At 40.0% G+C, this 12,932-nt stretch overlaps 1 protein-coding gene and 1 pseudogene across 1 annotated transcript; both read left to right on the plus strand.

Annotated features, from left to right (window-relative positions):
- The first annotated feature begins 6,886 nt into the window (after nucleotides 1–6,886).
- LOC149029511 (FAS1 domain-containing protein SELMODRAFT_448915-like) lies at nucleotides 6,887–7,375 on the plus strand. The gene has a single exon (XM_089143513.1). It carries the CDS (start codon nucleotides 6,887–6,889, stop codon nucleotides 7,373–7,375), a length of 489 nt encoding a protein of 162 aa, XP_088999639.1.
- A 1,866-nt stretch (nucleotides 7,376–9,241) lies between these two features.
- Nucleotides 9,242–10,096, plus strand: LOC149029512 (putative aspartyl protease At4g16563 pseudogene; annotated as a pseudogene).
- The last annotated feature ends 2,836 nt before the right edge of the window (nucleotides 10,097–12,932 follow it).

The raw sequence follows: 12,932 nt of genomic DNA on the forward strand, positions 1-12,932 counted from the left end.
TGTTGTTGCTTCGTTGCCATCGCTGTCGAGAGATAAATGAAGAAGAAGAAGAAGAGAAATTTACCATCTTACATTTGGGAGTTTGGAGAATGCACTATATAATTACCGTGTGGTGATCTGTATTCTACAAATAGAAAGGGGAAAAAGCTTAAATAGAGAGGGAGAAGAGGGTGGAACTGGACTTGGGTGATCCTCGAAATCACGTGATATTGATTTTGATGTGAATGGAAGAGCTTATCGGAATCCGGTAAAAACCTTTCTGCTGCTTCTCTTCTCTAACTGACATTTTAGAAAGATTCCTTTGACCAACCTTTGATCGAACGAAAGAATACCTCACTAGAGTCTCTACCAAATAATATGGTACCGAGCTTCTCTACATTTTAGATCTCCTCAAAATCCCTAAAACCCATCAGAATTCGCTAGTTCCTTATTTTTTGATTGCCTTCCACTCGGTCACCGGACTCAAAAACCCATCTCTGTCGATCAACTGTTGACGTGGATGAATGGGAAGTGATGTTGAACAGTCGAAACTAGTGTCGAGAATTTCAGCAAGGGCAAATCGGAAAACTTCATCGAAATGTCACACCTTGATCAAAGAAAGACATCACCCTCTTGGTTCCAACCAAAATACTCTGCCTACCTCCCCTGGGACCTTGACTATTACTTTAGTTTACCACGTGGCATCCTTGAAGTGGGAAAATTTTGTATTATCAACAGGTGGCAAGTACACAACAGAAGGCGTGAAAACTGGAGGCAAGTTCGGTGGTAGGATGGAGCTTTAGTGTTGTGCAATTAATGTGTAGCATTGAGCTGTGTATAGTGAGGATGGAATGGATGGTTGAGGGTGAAATCTCGACCACCCGATTTGCATTTTTTAACTCTTTTTACTATGGTGGATACCCTCCACCATAGTTACAACACATCATAACTCATCATTACATAATCAGTCATTCAACGCCATAAAGTAATTGAAATACATCTAAACATGATCCATAATATACTCGACTACGAATCATTGCACCATAATATTGCAGCAAGTTTTGAGAATAATGATGCATACAATTAATCAAACATTTCATCATAGATCATATCTCATCATCTATATAAGAATGTGAATTTACCTATGGGAATGTAAAAACTACTATAATTGAACTCGAACCTCACAATCAAAAAGTCTAGAAAACTTCAGAGACTACCTAGAATAGGGTTGTAAAAATACATTAAAGACAAGAGTCAAAACAGAGCAACAACTGGACTGACTTAGCTACTGTGAACAGTTGGTTAATTGGGGCAGTTGGCTGGTCAAGCGACTGCACTAAGCGGCCTCCACTATTCCAAACAACTTCCAAGTTCGAAATTTCAAGTTTTGATCTCTCAATTTTAATCCGATTTTGGGATGACCTGGATCCAAATTTCGTCCCTAAGGAGCCTACAACACAAGCACAAACCAAAACCCTAAAATTCTAACTATTCAATATCCTCATCATCTCCTTTAATTAGATCCATCCTTTATTTGGATGCAAGGATCCATTTTCAGGCATGATCTAAGCAAAATCACTAATGGAAGGATAGAACCATCACAAGTAACTCACTACCAATCAAGAATGATGGATTCACACCATTCAAGAGATGAGGAAAGGATATAGAGGGTGTGAGATCAGCTTGCCTCCAATTGATTCACTAAACAGACGAGGGACTGGATCTTCCTTACAAATCAAGCTTCCTTCACCTTCCCACACGTGTTCTTTGACTCCTAAGCGTCCACAACAGTAATCTCAAATATAATAGTGAGTAAAAAAGCTGAAGTTATTTATAGTGGACTGGAGCAAAATAGGGTTTTATTCCTGCAAGCAAACATGGTCGGTCGGTTGGGCCACCTTAAGCAACCACCCCTAGTACTTTTCAGTACTTGGGTGCTTTGCTCAAGGGGTTGATCCCCAACTCAAACCTAACCCTAATCAACATGTGGGGGTGATTTTAGCTTGATTTTGGACATCTCCAATCACATCTTGACTCTGACTAATGATCCACTTTCCGAGTCCATCAGGGTTTCTACAGGTTCTTCTTCGGATTCCCGATAAGGCAGATTCGTCGTTGGTGGAATCTAGATCCATGGGCTCAGAGTAGGGATCATGGACTTCAATCCAGATACTCCACAGTTTATTTCTGTCACACCCCGCCCGCCGGGCCCGGCTAACCTCCCGACAACCCGCGGATGTGAACCGTCACAGGATCCATGGTTTTAGTCTATCAACAATAATAAATACAAATACAGATAATCAAGAGCAAGAAAAGTGCAATAATTAATAAAAAGGTTACAGGAGTCCAAATACTCCAATAAATATCCAAGAATGAACGAAAGAGGGAAAATCAAGAATCAAAAGTAATATCGAGTTCAGCGGAAGCAAAATAAATAACTAAATAATCTTCTCTCAGGTTTTCTTTTATAAATCTAAAAACGGGTTATCTAAATTAACAAGTAAAGATGTCCGCCAATCTTTCTCCCTACGATCATAACAATCCTGGCAATCTGCCTTCGTCGGCCATCAATGGTGCTAAAAGTGCACACACGCATCTTCAGGAGGCTTCATGCTCTGCAAGTTCATGTACCACTGTCTGTCTCACATCAGCTTCATACGAGAAGGCTCTTTCATATGAATCATCTCCAATTCCGACATTGTGCAACCATCTGTACAGTTTATATAATACATACAATGAAAGGAATGAGTTCCAACGAACTCAGTAAGGAACAAGCAATTCTCATATATATGTCAATACAATCCACGAATGCACAGATGAAATGATATGGATGGTATGCAGAAATATGAATGCTACTAAGATCTAATTATGCAAGTCTCTAACAGTTGACATGCTTTAAGATATACACCAGCCCTCCTTTGGGTAAGTCTCATCACTCTGATCCGGCAAGGACTGGTTACCTCTCGTAGGGATCCTGGGCAAAGGGGTAAGTCCACACTGGCTCTCAAACCATGGTCAGGGGTTAAGTCAACACTCTCTCACCACGACCATTGGCAATGAGTACCGGCGCATGTCGGGGTTTCTAATCCAATGCAAGGTCATAATGGTAACATACTATATGGAGTCCAGATACATCCCCTATGGCACCAACCAACTCGGTTCAAGATCCTTCGCAACCTAGGAGTAAGAATCCTCACGGACTCGGCTACCTCTGTTGGACTCCACTCCTTAACCCTATGGTCATCCACATATTATTGGGGCGGATGCTCTCATGACTCCTCACGACACCCGGTCCGTTCCTAGGACGTCCATGAGCCCAACCCTAACATATGCAACCCTACCATTACATGACCAATAGTGGACCACTGAGTCTCCGCACGGACTGGTTACCGCTGTTGGATGAAACATAGTCACGTCACCATTGTCACGGGTCACCTGGCTTCAATTCCCCTGCCGAAAGGGTAATAGCATGTGGGGTACCTAGCCATGCAATTCTAGACTTCCTAAGTATGTCATCAAGTAATCATGACAGTGCTGGAGACATCAGCAGGCATGTGTCCCATTCCACAGCCTTCTGATATCCCAAGCCAAGATATCCCAATGGAATACCCCTTCCATCACAATCACACTACATCACTCTTTATCATATCATGAACAGTTGTGCAATATCATAAAAGATGAAGTACATCAAGGAATACCATAAACAATGAGTATACAATAAGATTCACATGCTTTATACAATTACAGCAAGATACATGATCAAAGAATAGTAAATAGAACAGCTGAATCATCATGTATATGTAATTGCATATAAATAAGAATGCATGTCCTTACCTGTAATTTAGTAGAAGTCCTCTAACTTGCAATCCAAAAACTATTATAAGATTTTTATTTGAAACAGAGAACACCTAGGCATAGGGTAGGGGTGTCAATTTTCAACCCAAACCGTTAAAACCGGACCGAACCGGCCTGTTATAGCCCGAACCGATCCTTAATGGGCCGTAATTGGGCTGAGGGTCCTCAGCCCGAACGGTTTCGGGCTGGCCCGGCCCAGCCCGTGTGCGGCCCGGTCAGCCCGTTAGTCTTTTACATAAATAAAATTAAAATATTAAATGTAATTAATTTTTTTTTTTTGGTATTGTTCAAATGTAATTAATGATCCATGAATTTCGGTGTTTGAGACGTTGAGACTCGAGTTTGAGTAGTTGAGAGTTGAATGTTAACACATTTAACGGTTTAAGTTTTAAGTTTTAACTTTTTAATTTTCAAATTTCATTTAGTTTTATTATTTTAAAATTTAAAAGTCTTAATTGATAACTCTTAACTCTTAAGTCTTAATCTTAATCGTTAACTTTTTAATTTTCAAATTTCATTCAGTTTTATTATTTTAAAATTTAAAAGTCTTAATTGATAACTATTAAGTCTTCATCTTAATCTTTAATGCGCTGTTTTAGTTTTAGACTTTCAGTATTTCACATTTTCACTTTTGTGAAATCAGGCATCAGGGTTTCTAATGCCATCACTTATCGTTGGATCTACTTGGAGTCTTCATCTTCTATCTTTTGTAGTTTTGTGTGTGAGAAACTAGGATTTGGAGTTGAGGAAAAAATAAAAATAAATTTCAATATTGATTTTTAATTTAGTCCAAATCGAATCCAAATCATTAGGCCAAACCGTTAGTCAACCTGAACCGAAACCGCACCGAAACCGTTATCTTTTAAATGGGCTGGTTTGGGCTGGAGGTTTTTCAGCCCGAAACCGTTAGGCCCGGCCCAAAACCGCTCCAAACTGCACCGTTGACACCCCTAGCATAGGGTTACAAGAATGTATAAGAGTCAAGAGTCAAAACAATTCAAAAATCAAACCTACACAGTTACTGGAAACCAGCCGGTTGCTTGTGGCGGTTGCTTAAGTTAAGCGACCGCCCCTGTTTCAGACAGTTTCCAACTCCGAAAATCAGACTTTTTATCATCCGATTTCAGCCCGTTTTGGGATGATCTTAGTCCGAATTTCAAGCTTAATAGGTCTAGAACAAGGGGGTAACAAGAAACCCTAAAATTAACAAAGATTTATTACCCAAAGCATTCCCCTTGATGGGATCCATCCATTAAACAAATGCGGGGATTCGTTTCTGGACAGGATCTCATCAAGAACATTGAAAAGGGAGATACAACAAATCAATTGGGTAACCACTAACAAAATGGGGATGGGTTCATATCAATCAGAGTTTAAAAAGAAGAGAATAGAAGATGGAGATTCATTACCTTAATCAGAATCACCAAGAATAGAAGGAAAAAGGCTCCAGATCATTAACAGCACTTCGCCCACCTTTTAGCACGTTTCCACTGCCGCCTAATTGCCCAAAATAGCAATCCCGAACATAATAATGCGTTAATAGGGCGAGGGATGCTATTTATAACGAATAGGGAGCAAAATAGGGCATTTTCCCCCAAGCAGAACCGGGCGATCGCTTAAGGCGGTCGCTTGGTTTAATCAACCGCCACTAGCAACCGCCCCCAAGTATATTGCTATACAAGGGTGCTTTGCTCAGGGGGTTGAAACCCAAACACAACCTAGCCCTAAACAACACATGGGAGAGGTCTTACCTTCATTCCGGACATCTCCAAACACCACTTGCCTTCTACCAGAGATCCAACTTCCCAGTAAGGCAGATTCTTCAACAAGAGAATCCAGATCCATAGGTTCTGGATATGGATCATGGACTTCTATCTGAACACTCCACAAAATTAATCCGACTAGACCTTTGGGTTCTCGGACCTGCAATACGGATTCCGGGTTAGAAAAACTGGGGTTGTTACAATTTCGGTTGGATTTTCAAGAACTCGGACCTGCAATACGGATCTTGGGTTAGAATTATGGGGGTTGTTACAAAACCTATTGATGCCACCTATGCAGCTTCTCTTCCTACAAAAATTATAGGGTAATTTTCATATGGACCCCCTTAGGTTTGGTCTATGTCATTTTTAGTCCAAAAAAATTGAAACTTTCCATCTGCCTCCCCTGTAGTATAGAAAAAGTTAATTTAAGGACAAATTATCACTTCTATGACGAATTTGCCCTTATTTATTTATTTTATTATTATTATTATTCTTTTTTTACATTTTACAGTTAGTTAATTTACAAAATCAAGTAGATGGCCTGCATGGCGGATGTTGAGATTCGATGGTGGTGCTGTGGTTCCAATTCCATGTTGATGTCTCTGAGACAAATGTAAGGTATTGCAACCTCCACCTCCCCATTCGTCGCCTCAAAAAGTGTTCCAGCGAGCGGCCCTGATGCAGGTCTACAGTTCATCCGGTACGGCGTGGCCGAAGCACTTCTGCTGCTTTCTGTAATGTTAACAGGTTCGGACATTGATCCTCTGCAAACTCGATTGCTTTTGTTTAAACTGTTCTCTTCGACATTGGGTCTTTCAGTGTGAGCCCACTTCCATTTCTAGAAGAGCAGAGCATTTCTCCACCACATCATCTTCTTCTTCTACTTGCTCTTCTCTGAGTCTTCTTTCGATATGGGTTTCTGTAACTTGAAGTGCAGACCATCAACGAATCCGGCCGTATCCCTCTTGTGCTTTCGAGCTTCCTCCAGAACCTTTATACAAGAACAGAAAGGTGAGACGGAAACTGGAGAGAAAAACCCATAACAGAAAAATAATTGAAAAATGAGTGTAACTGGAAATAATCGATCTGGGGTCGAAATCATAGTCGCTAAAATGACGAGGCTCAAGAATAGGAAATATTGGAGACTTGTTTGACATCTGGCTTCGCAGAGTTGCAGATAGATCAAGAGAGAAATCCCTAAAGAGACAAAGAGTAGCTCCATATCCTCTTATCTCAAACAAAAACGTCTCCACCAGCCCCCACCAAAAACTTTGTCGGAACATCCACAAATGTCGCCGGAACAGCTTCATAACATCATTGAAGCTATAATGGGAGCAAATGATTTTAGAAGCTGGGCTAATATCCTCACTGCACCAGATCCATCTACCTTCCCCATGACTGCAACCTTCTTCATCCCGACCGACGATGCCGTTCAAAGCACTGCCACATCTCTGACTCGTAACTTCGATTCGTCAAACATCCTTTACCATATTGTTCCTCAAGAACTCACATTTTCCGATCTTCTGAGGTTACCAATTGGTTATCGTCTCGCTACTCTGTTCGGGAACACATCGATCATTTTGACTAACAACACCATTTCAAATTTCACCATTGATGATTGCCTTGTAACACATCCTGATGTGATTATTAATGGTGCATTCTCTGTCCAAGGAATTGGATCAGTCCTCAACTCCACCGCTTACGGTGATCAGCCACTCCACGAGTCGCCGGACTCTGACATCCCCAAAGGGTTTTCTTTGCCGATTGGAATGTTTTAGGTCTTCGTTTTTCCGCAGATCAGCAGCAGTAGAAATCGTAAGTACCTTAATTCCACCGCTTGCTCAGGAGTTGGAGATTAGGTTTGGAAAATAAGGATTTAGAATTAGTAGAACCAGGGATTTGGGAATCGGGTAATGAAAGAGGATCTGATTTTGTAAATTAATAAATTTTCATCCCTTAAAATTATAAAATAAATAATAAATAAATAAAAAAGGGCAAATTCGTCATAAAAGTGGTAATTTGTCCTTAAATTGACATTTTTCTATAGTAGAGGGGAGGCAGATGCAAAGTCTCAGTTTTTTTGGACTAAAAATGACATAGATCAAACCTCAGGGGGTCCATATGAAAATTACCCAAAATTATATTATGTTTTTTTCTTATCTCCATCAATAGCCACACAATACTATCATGCAAAGTCAATTCTCCCTTCGGTTGCCGGTCTTTGAGGCTCTCCCTGTGACTGCAGTTGTTCCTGTCCATCCTGTGAACCAATTACCCTCTAACTCCCACTAACACACATAATAACTATTGCATTCAAAATGATTGCATAAGTCATTGAACAACACCAAAATAATTTTCTCTATACAAAAAAACAATCTGTAACTAACTAGCAAAATTTTCTTTATTTTGTAAATATAAAATGAATTTTTACCCTTTTTTTTTGCCAAAAAAAAAAGGGTTGCCCATATCAAAACTGGCGAGAAAACCACATGGATAGCATTTGAAAAACACTTACATAGCTATCCATCATTTTCTATAATTTTAAAAACATTCTTCCATATTTTCCTCCATTTTTCCCTTTTTCATAATTATTTATATTTTTATTAATGTTTTGATAAATTTTAAAAATAAAATAATTATTTATTAAGTGGAAAAAATGTTTCTACTCCGTGAGTCCATAGATTGGTCCATGGAGTTTCACTGTCTCCATACAACATATTATCTCTTAAAGAATAAGTATTTTCAGTGTAAAAAAATACAATTTTTTACGCCCAAAAATAAAATAATAAATCACTTTGCAAAAAAAATTCCGACTCTGTGAGTTTGTATCGGCTCACGGTGTTCAACATACTTTAATTTCATAACTACCTAACAATATTATGACATGCATTTTGTCAAAAATTAGTTGAAGAAGAATAGTTACATGTGAGATGAAAAAACTCGTAGATCTGTGTGAAATCCCATTTGAGTAATACAAATAATGTGATTGCCAACAACAATGAAGCAAGATGCATTCGTAGACGTAAAATATCAGAGAAAGTTAGGGTACAAATGCAAGAAATAGGAGAGAAGTCCTGGGAAGCTTTGGAGAGGAGAGAGAAAATAGGCAAAAATAGGGTTAAAATTCCATCGAAAACAGGCTGGCTAAAGGATTAGCATCAGGGCTGCAATTGGCACTAAATCACAAGCTCCAGATTGATTTAATAGCAACCAATTGGAAATGCATCAATCAATATTTGCCGAGACCGACTACTCCTTGGCCGATAGAGATAATCCATGATCTGTTATTCTTAGCAAACAAGATACAAGCAATTCCAATTGATACATCTGACGAACAGATATTTTTACTGAAGGCCAAACTTTTAGCGGAAGCGGCATTATAGGAACAACAGTCATGTGAATGGAACCATATAACAAATATTTTGTAATAAGCTTTGTTATCTGTTTGTATTACCCAAAAAAAAAAAATCCATCGAAAATTTGACCAACACTCCCCTATATATCACGGATTTGTCAGCGATATATTGTCGACTTATGGTAAATCCAGTGTCGACCATTGGTGTCATGTTGCTCTCATCTGACATGGTGATGTATTGCCGACATTTGGTACGCTACTCACTATACCGCAACACTATCCCAATACCATGCCGTCTCCATCTCTTCATTTGAAAATTTTCACTTTTGGTTGTGCTCGCATAGCACTTGGGGAACCAATTGGTGTCGCAGGCTTCGGCAGAGGTGAACTCTCTTTAGTAGCTCAACTATCCAACCTTTCTCCCTATCTGAGAGACTCGTTCTCTTACTGTTTGATTTCTCACTCCTCTGATTTCCGGCGAACCGATTGACCAAGCTCACTAATTCTCGACCGCTACTCCAGCAGGAAGCAACTTGTGAATGGAAAAGAAGAGTTTCAGTACACACTCGTGCTTAACAACCTTAGATATGCATACATCTACTCTATCGGACTTGAAGCAATTTTAGTCGGAGGGAGTAGAATTCCGGCACCAGAGAGTTTGAAGAGAGCGAAGGCAGGCGATGGGGAAATGGTGGGGGACTCCGGAACGACATTTACCAAGCTTCCAGTGAACCTATATGAAATTGGAATGGCAGAGTTCAATTGCCGAGTCAGTAGGGTTTGGAACGGGCGAGAGAGACAGAGATCAGACCGGGCTCATTTCGTGTTATTACCTTGATGACCTGGTGGATAAGGTGAAATTTGCGAAGGTGCCACAAGTAGTGTTTCACTTCCTGGGTAATGCTAGTGTTGTTTTGCCTACAAATAATTATTCCTTTGGGTTCAGCAAAGGTGGAGATGAAGTGGCTAGAAAGAGGACAGTGGGATGCTTGATGTTACTAAACGGGGAGATGAAGCAGAATCTAATGGGCTCGTAGCAACTGTGGGGAACAGCCAGCAGCAAGGGTTCGAGATTCCCTATGATTTGGAGATAGGGAGGGTTGGGTTCGCCCGTAAATGGTGTGCCACCCTTTGGGATACTTGATTTAATTGAGGAAGCTGACCTGGGAGTAGATGGGAATTTGAGAATTAATTAGTTTGGAGAAAATGGGAAAGGTCTCGAAAAATGTTTTTGACAAAGAATGAAATTTTGGTAAAGTTCGCCGGTTTGCTACCTGGTGAACTGGCCGAACTAGTGAAATCTCGCCGAAATTTTGGCGAGATTTCACCCAAAAATGGGCAGATTTCAACCCCCCCCCATTTCTGGGGGTACTTTTGGTCATTTTAGGTTGAAATTTGGTGTCTACCCTAATTTGATGCCAATATTTGATAAATTTAATTTATTTCCTATAAATTCTTCCATTTAAATTCTCCTTCCTAGCCACATTTAACAGTTACCTTCTGAGGCCTAAATCATTCGGACATAATTGGAAAGATTATCTGTTGACCTTGAAGATTCCATTACAGAATTCATTCAGAATTTAAATTATTTCTATAAATTCTTTTATGTATATATTCTTCCCTAATCACATTTAGCACGTTGACTTTTGAAGCCTAAATCACTGAAATATAATTGGTAAGCTTGCTCATTAATCTTGAAGATTTTACTATAAATTGTCTTCCTAATTTGAATTATTTTGAGAAATTATTCTATGTAGATTCTCCACCCTAATCACATTTTGCACATTGCCTTTTGAGTCTTGAATCATTGGGACAAAATTTGTAAGATTTTCCATTGACCTTGAAGATTTTGCTATAGAATCGCGGGAGAAATCGCCTAAAATCGTGAGAAATCGGCAAAACATCTATACATAGTTGATTTGGCGATATATCGCAGAATATCGCCTAAATTTTGGTGATATATCACGAATATGGCCGAAAATTTTGGCGATTTTGCAATTTTGAAATTCAGTGGCCATTTAAGTTCGCCTTTCACCGAAAAGGCCGAAATTCGGTGCAATTTTGCCGAATTTCGCCGAAAAGTTGTACATTAGTTTCTAAACTTTGGGGAACAGAGCAGCAAGGGTTCGAGATTCTCTATGATTTGGAGAATCTCGAACCCTTGCTGTCGGCTATTCCCCACCGTTGCTGCAAGCCTAGTAGATTCTGCTTCATCTCCCCTATTCAATAACATCAAGCACCCCACTGTTCTCTTTCTAGTCACTTCATCTCCACTGTTGTTGAACCCAAAGGAATAATTCCATGTAGGCAGAACAACACTAGCATGGGAAGGTGGTGGCTGAACAGCCGTGTAAATTGCTTGGCTGAACGGTCTTAAAAATCTTATCATTAAATTTGGTAGAATTAAATCTAAATCGTCCATCATAAACGGTTCAGATTTAATTCAATAGATTTAATGGTAAGTTTTACTTACACAGTTCACCTATATTTATGTATTTTTCTAAGGCATAAATGTGGTTGAACAGACGTGTGAATAGGTTGGCTGAATGGCTTTACATATTCACCGTCAGATTTGCTAAACTAAATCTAAATCATTCAATAAAATACCTATTTTCACTTCTATTATTTATCGATTAGTTAAGTTTTTTTTTTGGAAAAAGGTAGCTTTGTATAAATAACGGAAACAAAATTACATACGATAATAGAACATCCCATCCACATCATTTCTGATTAACCGTGCAAGGTCATCAGGAATGTTAGGAGGGAGGAAAATAACTTCATTTACAAAGTGACCAAATCTCGCCAAAAGATCAGCACCAGTATTTAACTCCCGAATGTGGTGATGAAAAACACAATAGTCGAACTGTTGCAAGAGGTCTCGAATGTCCGCGACTAACTCTTGAGCAAACCAAGGAATGCTATACTTGCCCCATAACATTGCCACAGCAGCCTGAGAATCCGACACGGGTATAGGCTAAATCAGATGCTTGTTGTAAGCCGCGAAGGATCGCCTTCAGCTCCATTACCAATATATTTGTTTCAAACACAACACTTGCTATAGCAAAAATAGCAGCTCCCGCTGCGTCTCGTGCGAGAACACCATACCCACCAAGGGCAGACCGAATAGATCCATCACAGTTCACCGAGATCCACCCATTCGGAGTAGAAATCTATCTTACCGCCCTTGCCATTGGGAGCCGAAATTTCACCTAAATCTTCCATCAGTGGAAAAACTCAACGTTAGCATGCAGGGGAATCAATCACCATGCAAGCGCCCCTTGAAAACCTATTTCGAACATCGCTTAAAATATGTTGGAATGTGCTTTCAGCTACAGCATGACCATTTTGAAAAACCACGTTATTTCTTACTGCCCAAATCCGATAGACTAACACTCCAAAGCTGAACTTGCGAATGCGACTAACCAAATCATCACCGGCGAACCTCTCCACAACCCATCCGATTTCCTCACTCCAAGAGTTTCTCCGAGTATAAACAAACCCGTGGACTTGGAGAAGCTTAGACCAAACAGCAATAGAAAACTCACGCCCAACGAACAGATGGTCATGAGACTCAAGATACTAGTTCGTCTCATTGGTCCGACCTGCCGGATCCGAAATGGAGGGAGCAACAATAAAGCAACCATCCCTGGATATGCCCCGCTTCGCCGGTGGCAATCCCAACTGCTGGATCAACATGGCCAATAGCTTCTTTGACTATTACTACACCAACGAAAAGTACCATCTCTTGATTTCTCAGGTTCACATGGATGGAGATGCTCTACATTGGTTTCGTCAGATGAATCGTAGAGCTCTGTTCACAACTTGGTTTGATTTTATTGAAGCACTAGAAGCTCAATTTGGTGAGGTGATAAGGTTGCATGCGTTGGAGGTGGAGAGACCTACAAAAGAACCCCAAGATGTAGCACTAGTTGTAGTTGGGAAAAACACAAATTCGTTAGCAGAAGAGGTTAAGCAGTCTG

The sequence above is a fragment of the Hakea prostrata genome, chromosome 1 (assembly GCF_041222555.1).
Source record: "Hakea prostrata isolate BN-2017 chromosome 1, UWA_Hpros_2, whole genome shotgun sequence".
NCBI lineage: Eukaryota > Viridiplantae > Streptophyta > Magnoliopsida > Proteales > Proteaceae > Hakea > Hakea prostrata.

What these genes read in the sequence shown, in the direction of transcription:
- LOC149029511 (XM_089143513.1), top strand. Translation starts at nt 6,887, where the DNA reads ATGTCGCCGGAACAGCTTCATAACATCATTGAAGCTATAATGGGAGCA.